Source organism: Mugil cephalus, chromosome 20 (genome assembly GCF_022458985.1).
Source record: "Mugil cephalus isolate CIBA_MC_2020 chromosome 20, CIBA_Mcephalus_1.1, whole genome shotgun sequence".
Taxonomy (NCBI): Eukaryota; Metazoa; Chordata; class Actinopteri; order Mugiliformes; family Mugilidae; genus Mugil; species Mugil cephalus.
Genome location: NC_061789.1, coordinates 19,778,699 through 19,804,357, shown reverse-complemented (window position 1 = coordinate 19,804,357; position 25,659 = coordinate 19,778,699). Strand labels below are relative to the sequence as shown.

Here is a 25,659-nt window from a genome sequence, read left to right as displayed (position 1 = left end):
TGGTGGTACAGTAAAGCCCAAATCAATAACCCCTTAGTGCTATGGAGCACAGTTATCTTGTTTTGAAGATTACCCTCAGATTTAGTTCCACAGCTAAAGTAAAGGGCTAAAAACACCCTGTGACAAAAATCAAGAATTTGATTTAAACAAGGCCTGCGCACAACTGACAGGAACATGGCAAAAGTTACAATTTCTTAGGTTGGAGTTTAATGCGTGACAAAAGTAGCATTTATACATATCTTTGTTACATTTCTAAGCACTATGGTTAACTTAATGTAAACACTATCCATTTCCTTATACTCTGACCTTATTTCATTGCCTGCTCTTGACACTGGAATGCTTTTTATACCATTATTTCTGTGAGACTCAGGGGAACTTCACTGACACATTACAATCCCCTGCTAATAAGCTGATTATCAGTGTTGGACTACTCATATGAGCTGTCGCCACAAATGTCAAAATCTGAAATCAGACAAATTCCTCTCAGAATATTCTGTCACACTTTTCTTTAATGTAGTCTATGAACAACCTCATGAGATGTTTTTTTCTGCACGATTCTCAAAAACATGGGTGCCCGAGGCCCTGGACATAACTCTAGCATTGGTGTGGTCCAACTGGAGCTTATTTGGCCAGAAGTCAAAGACACACAGCTAGTGAGCGCGACTAAAAGCCCCTTAAATCTCTGACTGTTTGAGATATGTGTGGCCAAAGCCCTCTGTGAGACACAGAGAGACTCCTGGAGTCAGGCCATTGTCTCTTCTGTATGTAGAGCAGGAGCGGGGGGAAGAGGGAGGGGGGAGTTGATAGGCAAAGAGGGGGGGTGATAGAAAAGAGGGAGGGCTGAGGATGTTAAGAGGGGGTGGGAGCTGTCAAGGCTTTACTCTCAGGGTACTCAGTGGAAGAAAAAATAAGACAGAGAATCTAGGATGCCTTCAGGTGTTAAAACATTTTTAGATTTTTAATCATTTCAAGTGGGGCTGCAGGATACAACAAACCGGATCGAAATTTGACGGTTAAAAACTAAATACAACAAATACTGTTATTAATCTTTAGTTGTTTTTTTTTCTTCTGCGTTAGCAGCATGTCCAGAAATCTCACACAGAGTATCAAGTGGTGTGATGTCCCATTTATGCTCTGATAAAGCAACAAAACGCTTAATAAGATGTTTTCTCAGAGGAACAGAGAAAATGTGACCGTCCAGTGTACAGAGCAGTTCGTCTTTAAATCCACTGGCGAGTTTAACGATGTTTAGGATTCTGGCTGTTTTAATTAGAGGAAATAAAAATTATAAAAAAGCCACAAAAGAGGAAAGCACTGTCACAAACATGAGTATAAATCCAGTTACTTCTTAAACTGCTTCAAAGAGTAAAATCTGCTCACTCTGTTTATAAATGTTGAGATTCACGTGCTTTGTATTGAAGGTCTGTGGTTAATGATCTTCCCCTGCAGCCACAAACACTGTCTAGGGTTTCTGGATAAATTGGTAATGCATACAAAAGGCAGAACAGTGTCATGGAAATATTCCTTGCTTTCAATTCATAAAATATTCCCTCAGTTCAGCAGAGGTTTAAGTACCATTTTCAACCATTGTAACAGCCAGCACTCTTGTCTTTTCTCAGAAAGAAAATTTCAAGGAGAAAACATAAATCAAGAAGTTAATCCTAACATCTTCAGTTGACGGCAAAAGCAAATGTCTTGTCTGGTATTGGTCTAAAACATTTAACACACACATGTTAATGATGTGAAGTGATTTGTACGTGTATTCACATGTGAAGAGAAAGTCTTCCATCTGAAGCAACGAGACGTGTCCCTTCTATCAATACCTTTATAAATAGCTGCAATTATAACGAAACAAATCAATACCTTTATTAAGATGTGTCAAAATGCTGAAAGAAACAGTGAACACTAGAGATACTGACATGTTTAAAATGATAGAATGTGTGTTTTCCCTGCGTGAATTATGCTCCGCTGTAATTGTAAATAGAAATCACAGTGAACCATGACCTCCAGTCGATCATTGTTATATGAAAAACAACCAGCAGCTGAAAGAAATCAGTATTTTCAGACAACCATTAAATTACATAATGATTCGTGATGGGATTTGCAGAAATAAATAGTATAATTGTATTTCTTTTTAGCACCTCAAAGATAGATTTTACTGTAATCTACACATTTATGTATGACATATGGCCATGTGTCTGTATCATGTTGGTATAAAAGATGTTATGCATGAAATGCACACTTTAAATCAACATGGCATGAGTTGACCTGATGACCAGTTTTTACCTGTATTGAGTTCTCCTGCAGGTTGAGGTATCGTGTGTTGACTGATATGCTTTCGGGCACTTCCTCCAGGTTTTGCCTGGTGCAGATGACTCGGCTGGCCTGGTTGGAGCAGGTGCAATGGGAGGGGCAGGAGGACGCGGCTCCCACTAACTCCGGCCCAGAGAGGAGGAGCCGCAGTAGCAGCTGGGCCAATAGAAAGAGGAAGGGGGAAGGGCCGGAAAGGCAGGTCAGCGTGGCGATGCGCATGGCAACTGGGACATGACCCTGCTCTTTAATCCGAAGGTACAGGTGAGGTGACTCCACGCTGGTGGATTTGTGAGAAAATGTTCCCTTTCCCTTTAGTCCTCCAGTGGTAATTTGTTTTTTTTTTAAATATGCATCCTCTGAGATGTTTGCTGTCCTTTGTCAATCTGTGCGTTTTTTTCTTCTTGTTTTTTGAACATAGAAATATGCAGATAAACAGATGTTATTCCCTTTTTTTCTTGTGTTGTCTGGGGATTCGAGAGAGGCTTTTTGTGAAGTGAGAAGAACCCAGGAGTTACTGTGAAGAACAAAAGAGGGAGAGACAAAGGGAGGGAGACAAAGAGAGAGAGCAGATATTAAAGACAGAACACAGACTGAACTTTGTGTTTTCACCAGCAGACAATGAATTGAACAAATAACAGGTAGACATCTACAGTATAGCTTATCACGGGAGGGACTGTCAAAAAAAATCTTTCAGAAGTATTAAAAATTCTGTGTCGCTGCTCATATCAAATCCCACATAATCCCTGAGCAGACATTTTGTCAGAAATCAAATCCTTAACAGTTTTACAGGGCAGGTGGAAGAAGATTTCTGAAATTAATGGTTCAAGCCAGAGGTGTAGAGATGCAAAAACATGCAATCTGAAGTAAAAGATATTCAAGACTATGCATAAAAAAATAAAATAATATACAAAGAAAAAAAATAATTTCTGAAATGTAAGTACACAAAAAGCGTCACACACACTCTGAAGTACTGAAATCCTTGTCTGACTTTCCAGTGGAGAGTTTCAATAGGTTGTAATTAAATTCAACTTAAGTATTTAGTACATGCACATAAAAATAATACTTTAAGGAATATTCACAAAAGCTTACAAAAACAAAACTATCCAATACAGAGCTGGGAGATTTATTTACATGCCCATTAAAAAGCACCACAATACAGTTTATTGCCCTCTGCATGTTTTTCTTTTCATTTTAGTCAAATCCAGAGTAAAAAAAAAAACTGAAAGAAAGAGAAATTACTCACTCCAGGCCTCACATAGATTATGATATTGCACACAATGTTTGAACATAAAAAAAAAAAAAAAACATGCACAAGACTGTTTATAAAAGCAGTGTAATGTAGTTATATTAACTAAAAGAGGAGGTCAGGGTGGATCGATGGATGAATAAAACATGGGAACTCCTTTCACATTTCAAAAAGTCAGTGTTTCTTTTATCCAAGACAACTGGGCTTAACTCCATGTAGCATGTTTATTATTTTTGAAAGTATTAAAATGGCAACAAAAGTTAATTTTTGCATACGCCTAATCACACAGTTGGTTAATATATAATCCAATGACTTTTCTATTTAGAGAACGGGGCTGCTCAGGTTGGAGGATTTAATTTAAGCCTTATTTAAATAACACAACTCCTAATTTGTCAAGTAAATGTGATGCGCGGACCAGAATGTTCCACATAAGATAAAAATATTTAAAGTTTAATATTTACACGGTGTGAAATAATGTTTTGTTTCAGAGCAAATCCGCTGTTCTTTCAGAGCAGATGCAAAGTGAGCAGCAGTGGAATAAAAAGAAAAGTCACCATCAACACCGTTCTATTATTAAATTAGCTTAAAAGATGTTCTCTGTGTCAAGGAGCACCAGTGTTTCTGAGACATTTGGTCTTCATTCTGAGAACCATTAGCAACACCACTAGGCTTGAGAGGCTTCCAGTCATCTCTGGCATGGTCTTATTTGTTAACACTAATTATACCAAGGAATGACAGTTAATACCTCAATGATATATTGATGTCTGAACATACTACACTCACCACCTTTAATTAAACTAATACTAAAGGGCCCAAAGCTTGGGAGCAACAAGCAACTGAATTCAGGAAGCCGCGGCACTTTTCTCTGTAGCACAGACACGGAGAAGGGACTAAAATGCTAATTCTGTTCTGTATAAGCATTGTGTGCTCTAGGGGCTGGAGAATGGTAGCGAATGGCGCAGTCTACATTAACACTAATAGATGGCCGGTCAAGTCGGGCTCCAACAGCCTGGAGAGGCAGAAAGCCTCCTTTGCAGGTTATTTAGATCTGAATAACCTTAAATAAGGGCATCCGGCAATCAAGATGCAGTTATTAATGATGATGGGTGTAATGATGGGACTTTGACATGCAAACTCATTTGACACGCTGAGCATCCTCACTTGGCACAGTAAGAAAAGAGATGGGAGGGGAGGGGGGGGGCAGAGTATGAGAAGGAGAGAAGGATTATTAATCTGATAGATGACTGTATGGCTGCAGGCAGAGAAGGGAATTATCAACACTACAGTAATAGATGAATACTGAACAGCTGCAGAGAGGGCCGGAGAAAGAGAGAGAGGGAAAGGAGAAGAAAGAGCTAGAGATGGAGACAGATGGAGGGAAGGTTGAGTGAAAGGGATGATGAGGGATAAAGACCTAGAGAGAGGTATAAATAGTGGGAAGTGCGGAAGAAAGATAAGTTGTAAAAAAAAGATTAAAAAAGTGGAAGAAGGGAAATGGGGAGGGAAAGGAAGAGACATTAATATTAATAATCTCTCAGTAAGAGAGAGAAAGAGAGAGAGATATAGAGAGAGAGGAGAGATGGGAGGGAGGCTCAATAGAGAGATGAATATAAAGCAGACAGAGATGGAGGGAGGGGAATGACAACATAGAGAGGCATATAAAACATCGATGGAGAGTTGGATGCAAAAGACAAAGCAGGAGGATGAATATGAAAGAGGTGGAGAAAGAACGAGAGAAGGGTAGAGAGACGGTGCTGAGGGAGTGGGAGGAGAGGTGGCGTTGGATCGGTGTGGGCAAGATTGATCAATAATGCGTACGCAGAAGTTCAATGACATTAAAAACACACAAGGACACTATGATAAATCATATCGGCAGCAGCATCTCTGCTCAGACAGAGCACAACGGCAACTACAATAACAGCAACTGCAACGCAGGGCAACGGCGCAACAGTCAGCGGGGGACAGTCTCATGACCCTGCGACTGCTCATGGGCTGGATTCTGACATACAGACTCACCAACGCCGGTCGATGAGGAGACGCTCAGTGTTATTTTTGGAACCAGCTCTCACCTTTTTACGTATTTTAATTTCCAGCCACGCTTTTTTTCCCCCTCTTGCCAGCCAGATCTAAGTGCCAGAGCTATTTCAGGTAGACGGCATCCGAGCTGAGGTGCAAAAAAAAAAAAAAAAAAAAGAGAGCGAGAGAGCTGGTGGTGGCTGAGGCTGAGGTTAAGATGGTAGCTTGGATGAGTCCGTAGAGAAGACAGACTAGTTGGAGCTGACAGCTGGTTAGAGACTGGTTGATTGTATTCTGTCTCACTGCTGTCACCGTCCACATGTTACAATAGTCTTCCCCTGTAACACCCCCTCCTCATCGTCTCTCTCTGGTCTGGCTCCCCCGATATCTTCCTCCCCTTATCTCCTAAATCCTTCTATAAAAGTAGGAACACTCTCTTCCTCTGCAAACTCTTTTGCAAACTCATTCACCCCTCCTTCCTTCCTACTAGTACACATTTCCTGGACTTCCATCTCCCCTATGCGGAACGCTGTAGTGTCCAGTTGCGGGGGTAAACGCTGCACTGACCCCACAGTTTGAGGAAAGATTAACCTGCTACAATGATGCATATTAACCCTTAACCTCCACTCTCTCTGTGTCCACCGAACACAAACACACTGCAGCTTCCTTTCCCCCCTTTTGCTCTCTCATTCCTCTCTCTGCATTCAAATCTTAGCCAACAGAGTTACCATGGTTACCTATTCACCACAGTCTCCCCACTCCGTCCAGCTGTATCCCACCGATTCCACATCCACCCCACTCCTCCTCCTTGTCCTCCCTCATTAGCACCCTATACACACTTACATACAAATGGCATGGACCAAACATGTCATCAGCACTCTCCAAAAGCCATGAGGCAGCGCTACAGCGAGCTGCAGCGCTTTTTCCTATTTAGCGCGGACAGTGATGGTGAGGCTACAGTTTAATTCGTCCAGTGTCAAACAGCCACAAATCACAGGTGCAAAGGTCAGGGTCATTTTTCCGGTGGTGGCAAATTAAAAGGCAGGCAAAATGACATCCTGGTGAATAAAAAGAAATGAGACTGATGTGAAAAATGCCTCGGTGCGCACATTTTGAAGGAGCGGGTTTCAAACACACTATTTTGTCAGGTTTTGTTGTGTCACATGACAGATAGTTGTGTTGCATGTGCATACTGAGAAGCTGTCAGTCAGATCTGACCAAACTGAGTTCCTGTCTGTTAAAATCTAATGATTACACTAAATGTTTTTTTTTTCTTAGTCACACAATATTAAATCCACTATCCAAATGATAACCCTAAAAAGATTTATCACCAAATAGTCTTTGCTGGAAATTTTTTTTTAAAACATCTTTCAGCTCTTGGTTTGAGTCAGACTCAGTTCTTGTTAGAATCTCTGGAGTATATTTCAAACATACAGAAAAAAAATACCTCTATGCACAATTATAGTCCTAGACCCGTCAGACCCATGTTGCTGTACACAAATTCAAGTTGATCATCAGTATGTTTTATGTTAGAAAGTACGTCAGTGCGTTACTCTCCTGCCCATCTGCTTATTGCACCAAAGGAATGACTTCAGGCCGACTTTTTTTTCTGGTTTTAAAAACTTATTTAGCTAAAAACTTTACTATTTCCTGCTTTTTGAAGTCATTTTTTCCGATTTTCCGTTTAGCACTCCACCGCAGTAAACAGGCATTTTTTTCCCCCAATTACATTATCATTGAGCAGTTAACACAAGTTCCCGCAGGAAGACAATTTATACTTCTAGCTTTTGAAACAAACTTTTAAATGCATCAACAATAACCTGAAAATGAATGCAATCTTGATGCTAACTTGATAGTTTCCATAGTACTGGCATACTGATGGAATTTACTACTACACATGAAATAATGGGAGTCAATAGATCCCTGGAAAGTAGAAATAGTCCCCAGCACTCGTATTAAATTTTCCCTGGAGCTTCAAAGACCAGCTTCATGAGTAAAACATTTCCTTGCCACGCACAACATTGCAGATACTGTATATTCTGTGTTCTATGAAATATTGAACAAACCAAGCCTCTTTTGAAGGTTTCATGATTCCATCAAATGAAAAATTCTACATGTTTTACAGATCATTTCATATCACCATTTTACACATACTGCATTTCCCAGTACAGTAATTCACCCTGACACATTTGATCTCTTGAGAATTTAAAATAAAGTTTTGTGCTTCTGAGTCATGCTTCGTTGCGCACTCTGAATTTTTAATATTTAACTTGCCGAAGGCTCTGTAGGGTTGAAAAGGTTAAAAGACCCCCATCTTCATGTTTTTATACTTAACACAATGATGTGCCCTGTAAAGTTTCTACAATATACAGTATGTCACGTCAGGATCGGAATTTGGTTAATTTTACCCTTCACTTCATTTCTGTAACCTTGTAAGCAAGAATGAGGAGTTACATTTTCTTATCACAGAATAATCATCAGCGCTGATCATGAATTGACAGAATATACGGTTCAATGGAAATCCTTGTTGCCGATTCCAAAAACAAGACGCAGGATGAAAGACCACGAGACAGATGTGCTGACAGTCACACGCGCCTTCTCACCAGTATCCTGTCTGCGCATCAGCATGGAGGCCCATCAATAATGACGCGGCACACACCAAGATGGCAGCACATGCAGCTGCAAGAGGAAAAAAAAAGAAAAGAAAAAAGAGAAAATCTGATCATGCCGGTTGTGTGCAGTGGGAATAGAGCCTTGACCTTTCCTGATGGCGGTGACATCTCACCAGTCAGGGTTGCTGGTTTTAAGATGTCGGAAAATCTCCTCGCGCACACCACACAGCTCTGACACAGGGAAGTGATTTAAAATAATAACTTAAAAAAACATTTTATTTCATACGACAACTTTCCGTACTGTACCATTGCTGCCATTTTATGAGGCACAGTGTGCTTTATGGCAACCGCTGATTCAATCAATACACCGAATCAATTCAATCAATTTACCTTTTATTAAAATTCTGTTAGCGCTGGCCCACGTCTGAGATGATGAATATGACATGGTGTTTCTGATTAATAGCACTATCGATCAACTGCAACTACCAAAACCTTTTAACATGAACTGAATTCAATGTCCAGATTCCCCAGAAAGCAGTTAAGTCTTTGTTATCATCTTGTGTTTTGCTGCAGACTTTTAGAGTTGTGCAGTAACTGCTGTTTCAGAGCCTTTACCACCCAGAGAAAAATAAAACTCAGAGGGAAATTGGCTCCCTCTATCTAAGCAGCATCAATATCAGCCTTAACAGACCACATAACACATAACAATAAAAAACGATTCAGAAACAATCTTGCAGAATTTGCAGCGCACAAGATGTCTTTTAACGGGGACAGTACTTGTGGTCTAATTGCTTATAACTGGCAGTGAGTTAGTGGTGGGGCGATGGAGAGGGCAAGAGTAAGCACCCGCATCCACCTCCTGCCTTGTTTCCTCTAACCCGCTTGTGTATGAATGCCAAAAGCACAGAGAGGATGTTTCCTCACAAACTGACACAGTCTTGGCACCTTGAGGCATCGCTAGGGGGCGAAGTCTCTGGGGAGAACAAAGTCCTTGTATTGAAGAGAGGATCATCTCCTCTCTCCAGTCTTTGTGGACACAGTTTTGGCTGCTCGTCCAAATCGTTAACTTGTGATGCTCCTGACCAATGCAGTTTCCATAGGGTTACCACAACAGCCTTTACACAAGATCATCAAGTGCTCCTTTCTCTGTTTGTCTAATATATAAAAATATATAGACCAAATTGCAATGGCGGAGTCAGCTAAAAAAAAAAAAAAAACTTAAAAACTTGAGCAATAGCAGTGAATGTGCTTGAAATAGTGTTATCATAATTCCAAAAAGCTTAGTTTTGCCTTAAAACTGTACAGCTAGTCAAGTGGTGCCTAGGGTAACACTAAAAGATCACAAATCATTACCGAGAAATTTTTAATGAGCCCTTTAAGGCTAGTTCAAACTAAGAAATTCCAGTAACACTCAGTCATGCTGACATTTTGTCTGCTTGTTTGCTATCTTAGCTGTTAATGCTAGATGGAGGGTTGATTTCAGCTCGGCTCTCTGCCCTCCGCTGACAGACTGGGCCGATACATTATCTTGATACAGGAGATAGTTGGGGGGGAAGGAGGTTAGCCCTTAAGAGGAGACACGTCCCTCACAGAAATTCCAAAGTTGCCTTATTTAAATGTTTTGTGGCTTTCTAATGTTGGGTGTCTTACTTTGAGTTGGAGATTTCTAGAGAGCGTCTCAGAGCCTAAGATAGCTGCTGCTAGGTTGTCAGTAAAGTCCTCCAAACTGCTGTCTTCTTTGACCACAGTGTTCATATATCTCAAATTTATGGTGAGCTGATCATCCACAGAACTAATGATAACGACTTTAAGCTTGATAATTTGGGAAATGAAAAGAAGTCCAATCTACTCACGTGTTACACACAGGAATGCACCACAATGTTCACTTAAAATTAACTCAACCAGCCCACAAATGTCCCCTAAATACTAGATCAACTCAGATATCCAAAGAGGCTGGCCTCTCCAGCAAAACTGCATTTGAACACAAAGTGCTTGGACGAAATCAGTCACATCTCACGGCTTCTTATTAGAAGGGAATATGACACGCCGCAATATAATCAAGTAACGGGCTGCAGTGAGGTCTTTTCCTTTCTGAGACGTTCATTTCTCCGAGCTTTCCCGGGCCGTGGCGGAGCTGGTCTATCTCAAGTGTGATCTCTGTGCTGCACAGCTCGTAAGAAGCAAACAAATTTAGGCTATGATAAATTAGCGTTAACATGATTACCAGTGTCTGCCGGTTAACATTAAATAACCACTAAATTTTCACTCAGCCTGCATTATGTAGTCTGCCCCCAACTCGTGAAAGAAACAGATCATGCAGAACAACACGCTGTCGGTTCAAAGCACACCACGCAATCTGGGCCACGAAAAAATAGTTAACAAACTTAAAAGATATAAAGAAACACATTTTATTTGCTTTAGCGTCACTTAATACTCATGTCAAAAAGTAAGCCTTCCATGGAGACAGTTTCACCATAATCAGCCCATTATAATCCCATCCAGACCTTCCACAGTCTGCTACCAAACGGCATTCATTTTTAGCCCAGTCTGTTCATCAAGCCTCATTTTTCCTTCACTCTCAGCCCCGTTCTGGTCCCAGGGTAGTCTATCACACTTAAAGCTTACACTCTTCACAGGCACTTATACACATTTAAAGCATTTGACTAACCGCCAGGCAAAATTGACTTTGGGATGAAAGACCAGGGGGGCTTTTAAAAAAATGAAAAGGGAAATTCTGCATCAGGACACAGAATCCGTGATTTAATGGAAAACAAAAAAAAGAAAAAGCGGCTCTGCAGAAGAGTCACGTACAGGGTTTTCTCTTAATGATCGAGAGGGGGTGGGGTGGGGTGGGGGGGGGGGGGGGGGGGGCTGGGTGTGGGAGTATGGGGGCTATGACAGGAGAAGCTTGTGAATAGTTGGTAAATGGGGAGCTACGAAGGGGGTGGTGTTACTGTGTTGTGCTGTGCTGGATGAGAAAGAGGAAGCCCCACACTCCCCTACTTCCTTCCCTCTGTCTCCTCTGTCGGCCTCCTCCGCTGTGTTTACCCTCCCATCATCTGGTATTGAAAGAAAGCTGGACAAGTGCTGGCCTTGCTGGTGAATGAAGCCCTGACGTCACTTGCCCACACACAAACACACACACACACTGTAAGCAGTGTGACTAATGGCATACTAACGCCCTTTGTGTTGTCTCAGTTATACCTGATTCATGTCTGGCTCCCAGGGGAAGGAGACCCCCGGGTTATTGAAATATTCAGAGATGTTAGATGTTAGTGCAGGTGAATCAATGACACCAGTCGATAACTTCCCCCTTGACAGGGACTTAAGGACAGGGGTGTGTTATAGCAGTGTGCTAGATTTAGGTGAAAACACCACCATTGTACTCGGTATTGATTTTCCACCCTGATATCGCATGCAGTGATTTCCCCACAAGTGCAAGTTTATGTAGAAATTTGAGTCATACCTGCTGACTCAAATCTGTAATGGAAAAGAAGGGGAATGGGGAGGAGACCTTAGATTCTTCTTATTATTACACGTGAAACAGGTCTGAAGAATGTAGTATGAGAGATTTGTATCTGGAATGACAAACATGCCACTACATCTACTAAATCAAATAATCTCTCACCTTGCTAACTAGCCAGGGTAATACTTTTAGTCATATTGGATACACTCTTTAAACAAAATCATTGCTTCAAGCACAATAAAAAAAGGTAAAATAAATAAAATAAAATATTCAAATAATTGCATATTTTATTACAGCTCTGCCCCAGTAAATTATTTGCTTCACTTTTACAAATAATATTTTTCAGATAATAAACTCCACATGGATTATTTTCCTAAATGGTTAAAAAAATAAAAAGAAAGAAAAAAAGAAGAAGAAAACCCTTAATTTTGATAAATGTATTTATTAGATGGATGGTGCTGGCTCTGACAACAGAAACGTAAAAACCCACTTTCTAGTTTCGAACCCACCGGCCAAATGGGGCCTCTCTCTGTGCAGACTTTGCAAGTTCTCCCTGTGTCTGCGTGGGTTTACTCTGGGTGCTTCCTCCCACAGTCCAAAGAAAAGCTTGTTAGATTAAGTGATGATTCTAAATCGGTCTTAGGTGTGGATGTGAGTGTGAATTGTTGTTTGTCCTTTTGTGTTAGCCCTGTATAAGACAGGGAACCTGTCCAGGCTGTACCTTGCCTCTTGCCCACTGACAGCTGGGATAGCCTCCAACCCCCCTTGCATAGATGCCTCTTTATTTATTTATGTATTTATTTGGCCAATTTATTTGTCTGTCAGCAGTTTTGGATTGTATTTGGAACAACAAGTGGGCAAGGGACAAGTGAGCTTCAACAAATCAAGATTTTTTTTTTAACATTTGGTAAAATACTTAAAAAATAATAATAATAATAATATATATATATATATATATATATATATATATACAGTGGGGGAAATAAGTATTTGATCCCCTGCTGAATTTGTAAGTTTGCCCACTTCCATAGAAATGATCAGACTCTGTTTTTTATGGTTGTTTACTGGTTATGGGTATAGACAGAATATCAGTCGAAAATGCATAAAAAACACACAATCTAAAAGTTATAAATTGTTATGTATTTTATTAAGGGAAATAAGTATTTGATCCCCAACAATTCACTTAGAATTCAGGCTCCTACAGATTGGCTGGTGCGCATGTGGCACAAAGCTGTGCTCAGTCAACTAATTACCAATACTCCTGATCTTAACTCGTCATGTATATAAAGCACACCTGCTCTAAGAATCAGTTTCTTACATTCCAACTTCTACAGCACCATGGGCAAGACCAAAGAGCTGTCAAAAGATGTCAGGGACAAGATTGTAGACCTGCACAAGGCTGGTATAGGTTACAAAACCATCAGCAAAAGGCTTGGCGAGAAGGTGACAACTATTGGTGCCATTATTCGCAAGTGGAAGACCCATAAAAGGACCATCAACTGTCCTCGGTCTGGAGCTCCCCGCAAAATCTCGCCTCATGGAGTGAGGATGATGATGAGAAAGGTGAGGGAGCAGCCTAAAACAACACGGCAGGAGCTTGTTAATGATCTGGAAGCAGTTGGGACCTCCGTCACCAAGAAAACAGTTGGCAACACACTGCGCCGTTATGGATTGAACTCTTGCAGTGCCCGCAAGGTCCCCCTGCTCAAGAAGGCACATGTACAGGCCCGCCTTAAGTTTGCCAGTGAACATCTAAATGACTCAGAGAAGGCTTGGGAGAAAGTGCTGTGGTCTGACGAAACCAAAGTTGAGCTATTTGGCATTAACTCGACCCGCCGTGTTTGGAGGATGAAAAAACATGAGTATGACCCAAAGAACACCATACCCACGGTTAAGCATGGAGGTGGAAACATCATGTTTTGGGGCTGTTTTTCAGCAAAGGGTACAGGGCAACTTCACCGCATTATGGGGCCAATGAATGCAGCCATGTACTGTAACATCTTGGACAAAAACCTTCTTTCCTCAGCAAGAACACTGAAGATGCCTCGTGGGTGGGTTTTCCAACATGACAATGACCCAAAACATACTGCCAGGACAACAAAGGATGTGCTCAAGAAGAAGCATATTAAGGTCATGGAGTGGCCTAGTCAGTCTCCAGACCTTAACCCGATCGAAAACCTGTGGAGGGAGCTGAAGCTCCGAGTTTCCAAGAGGCAGCCAAGAAACTTGAAGGATTTAGAGACTGTCTGTAAAGATGAATGGGCCAAAATCCCTCCTGCGCTGTGTGCAAACCTGGTGACCAACTACAAGAAACGTCTCATCGCTGTGCTTGCCAACAAAGGTTTCTCTACAAAGTACTGACTTGTGTTGTGCTTGGGGATCAAATACTCATTTCCCTTAATAAAATACATAACAATTTATAACTTTTAGATTGTGTGTTTTTTATGCATTTTCGACTGATATTCTGTCTATACCCATAACCAGTAAACAACCATAAAAACCAGAGTCTGATCATTTCTATGGAAGTGGGCAAACTTACAAATTCAGCAGGGGATCAAATACTTATTTCCCCCACTGTATATATTTGAGTTAAATTCTCATTAAATCCCATTGAAAAACTAAAAATCACACATATCACATGATTAGCTGTTCGACACATCTTAATGTGTAGTTTGATTAAAAATCTCTACATTTTGACTATTATTTCTTTATAAGATGTATAGCACAGGTATGCTTTATCTACACATTGATTAGTTCAGCCACATGCTATATATAAACTCCTTCTTCATAAATCAGTTCTACCTAATAACTTCTACTTTATAAATGACAAAAAAAACTCAGGACCCGACTCTTGTAGTTCTCTCAACATGGGTTTAATGCCTTTTGTCACCACACTGGTCGATATTTCCTTAAAAATAAATGATCGAACTTCAGAGGACTACAATACTTTTCAGTTTGATTCAACATAGAAAACAGGAATTATTTGTCCTGCTTTGACTGAGTCATGATCGAGCAGCAATAGTAGTCGTACTAAATGCACTTTTAATATCTTATAATGCCGTGTTGCCACTCGAGTCATTTCGTGCTTCTCAGCCGAATGTACAGAAGGTCAATTAAGCTTATGATTGTACGATAAACTATTAATTAGACAGAAACTCCTCCTCATTTCCTCCCTATTCATTTATTAAGCTTCTTAACGTGATTTCCTGACAGGACATGCGGGCTTGGATAACTCTCATATTTTGGTGTATTTCGCTGCACAAAGGATGGTTATTGGAGCACTATTACAATACGCCCTTATTTTTAGAAAACAGCATAAGAGAGGGTTTTCTTAAACTGGAGCATTCTGTGTTCCACATTTTAATCACCTCTCATCCTTGTCAAATAGGATATACTACAGCCCCTCTGCACTGTATCCATCTCCTACCTCGCCCTCCCACTCAAAATGTCCAAAGACACGGCGTTGCTCTTATTAGGATGCAGGATGCAGAGAGAAGCCCTGATCTATTCAGAACGGCTCCTACAGGAGCAGGGACCTCCTCCTCCCCTTCAGAGGGGGCCAAGAGCTGCAGATTAAAAGTCACTGTGTTCATCACCCTGCTAAAGCACTCCCATTAACAGACATTACATTACCTACCCCACATGTTCAAATCCCTTACTGGGGGCTTCATACCACTTGTCATTACATCCTGGGATGAAAGTATTTTTAATGTTAACATCTTCACCAGCTCTCATCTTCAAATGAAATCCAGTTATTACTGTCCGTTCTGTGGCACTGCGTGGTCAGGACGCAGATTTTCGCGAACAATTAATCCGTATTTAATGTTGTTAAGTGTGTTGATGCACTGAATTCCTGCGCTCCGAGGGGGAAGCCAAAGCCAGTAGCTAATCAAAACGTCTCTCAGCCATTTACAGAGCAATGTAAACTGCACATTTCGGGGGGTGGCTCTGAAACCTTTTCCCAGTGTTTCTGAGCCGAGCTTTTGTTGCTCCCAGCTGTTTAGAAAGAGAGGATTTGGTTCAGCATTTCTGTATTTCATGGTGCCCTGGCTTTGCTTCCCTTTCTCTCTCTCTCTCTCTCTTTTTCCACACAGGAGAAAGTGTTTGTGTGTGAATTCGTTCAGCAAGTCAATTATGGCATGTCAACTACGATTCCATGCAATTGTTTATGTGTGTGACATTTCTGTGATGGGGTCAGTCAGTGCTGCATTTAGGGTGTGTATTTTTCTCACAGTTTTTACTATAACCTTTCTGCAAGACTGAGAGAGAATGAGTACTTTTACTGTTTTTGTTTATGTATAAAAACACTTCTCCTCCACTTAGATTTAAACCATGAGAATGCTGACTAAATGTAGTTAAAGACAAATTCCAGTGTGAAATTCCATATTTACTTTTAACAGCACGCATAAGGTAATTATTATTAGGAAAAAGGCAAACGTGAGTGTTTGTTTGTCTTTACCTGACTCTTCTGGAGTAACTGATACATCAAAGTGATTGTTCTGAAATCACTTATGATAACACTGAACTACAGCATCAGTTGACTGTCAAATTCACACTACCCTTTTATCAAAATGTCTTCTTGGTTGAATTTTCTGATGAAATACTTTTACTTCAGAACGCAGTGCTGTCTGACTTTTATATGGAACATGAACACATCGCCAAGTCGATGCAAGAGGCGGCAAAGACTCTACGCTTAACGTATAATTGCATTACTATAAAATGAAATTATTAATTTAACAAATGTGAAGATGACATATTAGCTGTAAAGGATTATATGGAACACCATGGAGGTCTGTGAGAGTTGTTTTTTACAACAGTGAAATCCCTTTAATACACAGGGAATATAGCACAAAGCACATGGGGCTTGGCAGTTGTAGCAATTATAAAGACTCCCACACAAATCTTAAAAATAGTGATATTTGACACATTGTTTGCGTTATGCTGAACTTCCTGTTCAGAACAGCCTTGTCTTGCTGTTTAAGTTTTGAGACTCTCTGGAGGACATGGTGTAAAGACTTCAATGCATTCATGTCTCCCTCTAACTTTTTTTTTTTTTTTTTAATTATTATTATTATTAAAACAAGATTAAAATCTTGGACACTTTTTTGCTCATTAGGCTCTTGCGGTATGCCGTATGCAGTGACTCCGGTTTGCTTCGACGAGGCACACATTCAGGCTGGTGAGTGTTACAGGGTTAATGCGCTTTTAAATTTGCACTGCTCAAGAGATTTATGACTGGGAATGTTTAGGTGGAGTCCTGAAATGTGCATGGTGATTGTTAAGGATAAATCTTGCAGTTAGTGGCTGGGTTGCTGCTCCTCCAGGTATCAGGACACAGCTTACTGCCTCTCTAATTGGAGCGGGACAGTCGCTGAGTTTTAACGGTGCTGTGCCACAGCAGCACTTTAGAGTTAACTAGTGCACAATTTAACATTAAGTCGAGTCCACTTACATCATTCACACGCGCTCCACCTCAGATGTGAAACACAACTGTTTCTGTTTAGAGTGAGCGATGTCTTTTCAAGTGTTCCTTTACTACTCAAGGTCAGGGTCAAGGTCATAAACATGGTTTCACAAATCTCATCAGCTGCCCTCAAGCTTCATAGAAATGAACAGCAAAATCGTTAAGAAATCAATTAATTGAAAAACTGAAGTGCTATTCTGTACATATAAATGAGCACTATAAAATTTGCATATTGTATTTAAATGCAGCTGGCTGCATGAGTATAAAACCCAGCTAACTGTAAAAAAAAAAAATGATGTAAAAGAATAAGTACATGCAGCGCTGACTGTGTAGCTGTATGCTGGCATAATGCACTGAGTGGACAAGATAACATTAAAGATAAAAAGAGACAAAAAAAAAAGAAAAAAGTTGTGCAACATCATCAGTACTCTGCAGTGTAGCAACAGATTTTACACTGGAGCAGGGCTCGGTGTTTAATTAGGACAACAGGGGTGAAAAGAGGAAATAAACATTCAGACAGTGTAGTGCAACATGTGGAGCAGAGGTGGACGCGCTTTTATTACGCATCCATCTGTCTGCGCATCTCCAGCTCCATGACTGTACACGAGACCTTCCACTTCCCTATATAAATGGCTGTCGTTTTCCAAACAAACAAACAAACAAACAAGCGGCGTGTGCATGCATGCATGCGTGGTAAGCAACGCACTCTTGGCCTCCATCCATTCAGGCCTCGCCCCCGCCTTCCCTATGACTGACACACTGACTAATACACAGACAGATAAACACTCACACTGACAAACACGATAAGGCTTTGCCCACAAAACACTGACATGGACTGACTGATGGACGTCTCCATGGAGACCAGTCACCAAGACGGACACAATGTCTCTCGCAGCCGAGCGCCGTGCCAACTAAATCAGAGAGGTGAGGGAGAGGAAAGAAAAATAAAGGAGAGAGAAGGAGAGATAAAGAGAGCCGTGTAGCATCAGAATGATTATAAAACAGCGCTGAGATATTCCGGCGCGTGCATGGATGCAGTGCAGATCTGGTCTAACGTGCCACGTGATCGCCGGCCCTGCCCTCCGATCTGCTCCTCTCACACCTCAGTCTCACCCCATCACTCACACCTCTCCATCACTTTTCCTCCTTTCAGCTCCTCTTCTCTTACATCCTCTCCATCCCTTTCCCTTTTCTACACCTAAGGCATGTTTATTTCTGCACCTCACCTCCTCTGCCGATTTCTCCACCCTTCTTTCTCTGCGGGTTCTTCTCTCCACCTCTCTCTCTCTCTCTTTCTCTCTCGCTCCCTCTCTCCCACGCTGTGTGAAATGGAAGCTCTCACAGAGACCTGAGGTTGCCATAGTAACCTGCCATAGTAACCACTCACCATCTTGCGTGTCTCCGTCACGTCGGCGGGGGCTCGGGGCGTCCGCGGCCCTGCTCTGCAGCTCCCAAAGCGGGGTGTCTGATCACTAAACCCTGCAGTGTGATGGAAAAGTCCCTGGATCGAATCTGGGCTTTGCCTCACAAAACTTCGCGATGACTATGTTTCCAACAGCGGAAACGACTGATAACTGACAAAACACACGTTATCCGTGGTTATGTTTGGTTCGTTGAACATGTTATTAGACACAGGTCACTAGAATACTGTGAATGATCTTTCCTACTTTCTCCAGTTTCATAAAACAATTACATTAGTGCTCACTTAGGATTAAGGTATGGCAAATAACTCACCGTACCAATTAACAGCCAATGTTTCCAGTCAATACGGGGAAATTTGAGCCTGTACGCCCCGCCATTGCATTGCCCAAACTGAAAACTACCACAAGAGAAATGTGCAAGAGGCGCAAAATATATAAATAAACTAGTACAACTGAGTCAACAGTCTACATATATATATATATCGCGGAGAGTCCAGGGACTTGGGAAACAAACAGTGGAGGCATGTATGGGTTCACATGATGGCACTGAGAGTAATCATCCTAACCAAACGAACGAATCTGTGATTTATCACAGCGATGCCGATTGGCTTCACTAACTGCCTCCTCTGTGGCTCTTAGAGGCCTCCGGGGACCACTGCTGGTATGTTTCCTCACCTTCCTCTGGAGCCACCATCTCGCCTTGACATCAGCGCCCCCCCCCCCACCACTCCACCACTCCACCCCACCACCAACACCACCAACACTGCTGCCCCTGAAAATACAACAAGCTCCAATCAGATACAAAAGGGACGTTTGATTATGTGTCATCTTGTGCGACAGTGTGCCCACGCGTCTCTCCGGGCGTCTCATTGTGATCTCTCAGAGTGCCGTGGAAACCAAACCTGTCTGTATCAGGCTTGAATCACATGGAGTGAAGAACACAGCAGGGCAGGGAAAGAAGAAAAACAAAAACGTTTATCATCACACTTTGGTCATCCGGGCTATGATTTCGTGTTTACGGATCTCGTGGACTGTCTGTTTCTTGCCATCCACATCATCAATATTTATACTGTCATCATCATCAGCATCAGTATGCCACTACTGTTGTGCCTCCAGCCAGCCAGCGTAGCCAGTCAGTGAGGCAGACAGAGGAAAGGCCCCAGCCTGACTCTGCAATGCTGTATGTGTATTGAGCTCTTATGCCATCACTGACCCGAAACAAACTCCCTCAAGACTCTGTGCCTAGATGCAGCCAAGCCGGCAGTAGCTATAAAGTGGGGTGGTCACTGAGGCTTGACCGCCTTCATTATCCAATCACATTTACTAATACTTAATCTAACCAGAAGAAGATAATATCTCTTCTCTTTGCCAAACTCAATATCAGCCACACGGTGCTGACCACTCTCTCTGGCCAGCTCATTTCAAACAGCGCGAACTGAGCCACATCCTGACTGCTCCAGTCTCCGATGACACACGAGTGAGCAGCCACTTCTGACCGCCTTTACTAACACATGATCGGACATTTAGCCGGGTGCAGCCAGACAGCTCTCCGATGAGGAGGGAACTGAAAGGAATCGCCTCAGTTCATTTTTCAGGCATCCCTCTCAACTTTAGGTCATGATGAGAATATATTCCTCAGGGGAAATCTGGCCATTTCTAATTATGTCAGTTCAATGGATTATAACATTCATTTTGTGTCATTAACTATTGCAATTCTTCCAACTATTATTCAATAATTAATGCCCGGGCGGTCATCATGATCCCCAAAGGGCCGACACACAGGCCTGGACGGGAGACTCAATCAAACCAATCACAGCTAATTATACTTACCCTGCCATCATAGACAGCTTTCTGCTGTGGACGGGTCAGTGCTCATGCACTCCTCTGCTCCATGATTGCTGAGATTCGAATTGCGCCACATCATGCGCAAAGACAGAATCTCAGGCATCCGTGGCCAGGTTCAGACATGGCAGAGCATGAGGACATGTGTCATAAGATCCCAGAGTCTCAGATGGGGGGCTCATTGTGCTGCATTATTAAGTGACAGCCGGAGGTTGTACCAATAGTTTTCAGCCTCTCATGCCTGATCAGTGACTCTCTCCTCACCCTTCAACCTGTGTACATCAGCAAGTTGTGCAGCCATCAATCAATGACACCCTCACTCTATGAAGAGATCAGCGACCAGCTTGCCCTGATTAGAGCAGTTTAAGTGTCATCTATAATCTCTCACATGCTCCATGTAACACACACAGAAATGAGTGCATGTGCATAAACACACAAATTGACACAGACACCAAATTTAGGGCAACAGTTACTCTCTTTGCATTCTAATGTAGAATTAGTACTGTTCTTTGTCCTTTTACAGTATGGGGACAAGGAAAGGCAAACTACACTTCAACCAGACTGAAAGAATACGACTGCATCTGAGAGATGCACAAATAGCTGACATTGGGCAATATTTTATGGGGTTATCATTTATATGCTGGACTTCTCTCACGCCCTCTCCCACCTCACATGTTTGTTTTTTTGAGGATTTGCCGCGACTTTTTCACACCTCTGGAAAAAATCCGCAATGGCTCTACGATTCCAACAGCGTTGACACGGTAAGGGGATGAACATTATCTCAAAGTCACACCTTCCCTCTCGGCCAGGTGTGCAGGTGTAATTTACCATGTCCCTGTTAACCTGCTTGCTTGTTTTCATCAAGCTTATCGGCCATGCACCATACCACACCATAAGTGGTGTGCCTCTGAAATTAAACAGCGACCTGGCCTGATTCCTCAAATGTCTGAAATTGCTCAGCCGGGGCTTAATTTATGACACAGGAAGGACACGCGCTTTAATTATGTGTTTAAAAAAAGGGTGACAGTATAAATAGGCAAGATGACCACAAGCATACTGTAAGACGTTTGCTCCGTTTTGAAGTTGTCAGTTTGGTAAAAAAAAAAAATAAATAAATCAAAAAATAAGGGTATCCTTTCTTTGTTCTTTTTCACTCTAAATCCAGGTGGAGGAGGTTGAAGCCTGTGAAAACATTCCATCATCTTCACATAACTTAACTGAGTTAACCTTTCCTTGTGGATCGTGACATTTTTCAGTTTTAATTATATGTACTTTAGGATAAGAGGTGACGTGGCTTTCCACTTTCAGGGCCTAAAGATTTGACTCAAGTTGTCATTATACTCCCTCACTTTTCTAGGTCTTTCCTGATTCAATACAGTGTCTCCCAGAATTTTTCTGCCACCAAATTCTTTGTTTTTTTTTTAGGAATTCACATCCCTGTATCTGTAAAACCAGACAGAGAGGTTGGACAGTCCACCTTCTTGTTATCCTTAGCCCATTCTCATAAACAGCTGCATTTTAGTAACCTGGCCCACTTTGAAAGCATTAGGTAACGCTGTGGCTTTGGGGAGTGAGAAGAAAGTTCACGATGAGCAAATTCTGATGACATTTGTGGCCTCACTTTCGCAGGAGTTAGCCGTCTTGATATTTTGAGGCGCTGCCCTGAGCTGGAGGACCTTGCCTTTAATTGTGGTATCAAGTAACAAGCTTCTCATGAAGCCGCGGCCTTGCAGTGGCCGGTGCTGTTGTACAGTTCATGATCATCCATAAAAGAAGCCTCACTCTCTTAGTATTGAACATAAAGCCCCCAATATGGAGGAATAAAATACATGTTTTTACAAGCAACATAAAATCCTCTTAAAGTTTTATTTCTGTAGGCTTATTTTGGATCTAATGAAAAGAATATGCTGAGAGGTGAGGGCTTATGAAAGCTGTGTGTCATGGTTCAGCTATACTGGCCTACCGTAAGGAGTATTAAATATATGGCGTGAATAAAATCCATAGGATGTTAAATGCAAGCAGCAGTTTATCGGTCCGTGGGAAAGAAAATCAAAAATGACAGCCATCTTCCACTCAAGTGTCTTCTCGCTCCCTCACATTCATCTGCTAAAAACTTATGCTGGAGGGGCTTTTCAGCTTATTACGCCCCTCCACTTTCCTCTCGTCTAATCCTGCCCCAGTGCCCCAGTTCACCTTTCAACACCCCATTAATAACGTATTCTCTCCATCATAAAACTCGGGAGATCATCCAGCAGGTCCATAGCGCTGCCAACAATCTCCTCCCGCCCCGCAGTCCCAGTCCGTTCGGATTTCTCTGAAACACTGCACATTAGCATTTAAATCCCCTCATAACCGTATCATTGTGTTGCAGATAGAGGCAGCAGATCTTCATTCATCAGTCCTAATCTATCTGCTCCTTGTTCTCAGCCGGAGGGGCCCCAGGCTCTGACTCAGAGCTTAACCCACCGCGCGTAAGCCGCAAGGTGCCTGCGCATTTTCTTCCAAATCTGGGGTCGTCAGTGGGGCCAGCCAGGGTAACCGAACCCAGCACACAAACTTGACACTGTAAACCGCTCCGATTAGGGGGCTTTAATTCGGTATATTTGAGTGAAAGCCGCGCGTTAAACGGATCAAATATTAAACCCTGTCATCAGCTTGTGCTACGGCGGATGTTCCTCTTATCGCCAAGGTTAGATTAACTTGTATTGACGAACGCATAAAACACAAACAAAAGCTCGAAGAAAAGTTTCAATTGCGCGCACGCTTCAGATCTCGTCACATCGTTTGCCAGCGTTTCCTGACACGCGCCCGTCTCGCCACACATGTCATTCCTGGATATCAGTCACCTTTAGAGGCCTGTGTCGGATCACACGCGAGGACGGCTCGCGCATCACATACAGGTCATGAAGGCGGATCTCCATTCCAGCGCATAAGTTGTTTGTTGCGCGTTCAGCAAATGCACCGAAGTGTCCGCCAGACGCTCGCGCACAGAGCACCCCCACCACCACCACACACACACCAACACACACACACACACACACACACACCAACACACACACATACACATCGGAGAAACAGCAGAATCAAAGCACATGAATATCCATACCCTGAGGATGTCACCAGGACTTACCTTTATTTTAAGATGATGCGATCAAGTCCTGAAACGCATCTTGGTTAACATTTGTCGGTACTCCGAGAGCGCTCACCTTCCCTCAAATAACAGCGTATTCCACTGCAGAGCCGCCACCGACGCTGTCTTCTCTCCCTGCGCTCTCTCTCCTCTGTCTCCCCTCTCTCTCTCTTTCTCTCTCTCCTCTCTCTCTCTCTTTCTCTCTCTCTCAGATTGATTCACCCTTTCCAAGTGCTGCGCTGCCACCGCTGGTAATGAGAATTGTCTCAGAAATCTTCAGGTGGATGGAACCACTGGCCGGCGGTGAGGAGGGGATGCTGAGGCTACACCGCTGTTGCTGTTTCTGCTGCCGGGACAGTGAATCTGGAAGTCTATTTATTTATTTACTTTATATTTATCTTCCACGCTATAAATGTAGGCTATATATAAAAACTGCTTGTTGCAATCTGGAGACATACATACATCGCGCGCAGCATCCAAACAGCCCGTGGCAAACACTTAAATATTAATAACCCCAAATGAGATAACATAGCCTAATAAATAAACGAATCTAATGTAATAATTAGAATCTCCATAATTATAATAAGCCAAACAAACCCACGCGTCTCCTAAAGCATATTGTTGCATTTCACTGCACAACTTGTCATGCCTTCATCCCAGAGACAATCACACATCTGTCCGTGTACAGTATAAGCTCCGGAATATGGTCAATGTGGTGTTTACTGCTTGTTACAAGGAACATTTGCTGCTTGGCCGGTTCCCTTGGCAACACTCACGCACACACGTTGCCCCACCTGTACAGCGCTGCCTCATTGAATTTGTGTCCTGCTTCCATTGCAGATCCCATCATATATCCAGTATACGGTATATACAGTGTATATGTGCAGATGTATTGATTGACCTGCTGAGATGGAGGAACGGGATAGGGTTGGGTGTTGGTGTTTTTTTTTTGTTTTTTTTATTATTATTTATTTTTTTTTTTTTTATCCATACACTAAATTTCTTCTTTAAAGAATGGGGGGAGCGAGGTGAGGTTTAAGGTCAGGTCAAGGTCTGGTCAGGGTTGAGCTGTCAATCACCTGAGCGGGAACTTAACGGGAGGAGGTATATGCGAGGGAGTGGGCGGGCGGTTGAGTGTGTCCATCAGATAGCAGGATAGAGGGAAAAGGGGGGAGGGAGACAGAGAGGGAGGGAGAGTGTGTGAGTATTAGGGGGGTGTTCAGACGGGTGATTAGTGCTGGATTGATAACGTTCTATATCTGGACTTGGAGGATTGCTCACATCCTTGCACCTCAACGCCAGATCACAATCACAGACGCTGTGTGTTCACATAGTAAGTCCTCTCACACACAAGCTCAAAGAGGCGTGATTTAGAACGGGATCAGGGTAATGAGTGACCCCTACATATTAAGTCTGGATGCAGCAACAGGGTGGCCAACCTGTTTCTCTCTTATTAAACACTGCACAGTGCACTCTCTACATGGCCTTGGCTGCCCTTTTCCACTTTATGCACAATATGTTCTCGCTTGCTTGACCCCCACCCCCTCCCCATCCCTTCCCTCCTCAGCCCTACACTCTGCAGTGAGGGTCTAGCAGCATCCACAGCCTGTCCCAGTCCTCTGTAATTCCAACAACAACAGCTCTCGCTTAGTGCTTTTGCATTGCGTCGCTCCTTCCTCTCTCCTCTCCTCTCCTCTCCTCTCCCTCCCCTGCTGCCTTCCTGCCTCCCTCTCTCTCTCTCTATTAAATTTCCAGTCACACAACAGTGCAGTGGATATCCCTCCCTCTCTCTAACTCTCACACACTCTCCACCACCGCGTCCCTCCTTCCCTCCCTCTCTCACACAAACATACCTCAGTAGTCTGTGGAGGTGTTGTCATCGTCCTGGATCTCTCCCCGTCGCTCCCTCTCGATATTGACTGTTCTCTCCCTACTTTACTTTGAACCTCTCAATCTCACTCACTCTTGATACAAGGCTGCTCTCTTTTCACCTCCAGTTGCCCCCCCCCTTCCCCCACCTCCACCCACTCCCTTTCTCCTCCCTCCCCTGCCTCATTATTTAAAAGAGCCCCCTCACATTTCCTCCTCTTCCTCCCCAACCCGCCCTGTTTGTATCTCAATACTGCAGTGTCTGCTCAGACTATACGGT

General features: G+C 42.6%; 1 protein-coding gene across 1 annotated transcript in view; it reads right to left on the bottom strand.

Moving 5' to 3' along the window:
- Positions 1 to 25,072, bottom strand: part of lrrc4ba (leucine rich repeat containing 4Ba) — a 36,016-nt gene extending 10,944 nt beyond the window's left edge. Inside the window, exons 1-2 of the mRNA XM_047572564.1 lie at positions 23,511 to 25,072; positions 2,287 to 2,827 (exon numbers count right to left, since the gene is read on the bottom strand). Of these exons, the coding sequence (XP_047428520.1) occupies positions 2,287 to 2,532 (246 nt within the window). The 5' untranslated portion in view covers positions 2,533 to 2,827; positions 23,511 to 25,072. The remainder of the gene's footprint in view (positions 1 to 2,286; positions 2,828 to 23,510) is intronic.
- Positions 25,073 to 25,659: the final 587 nt, after the last annotated feature.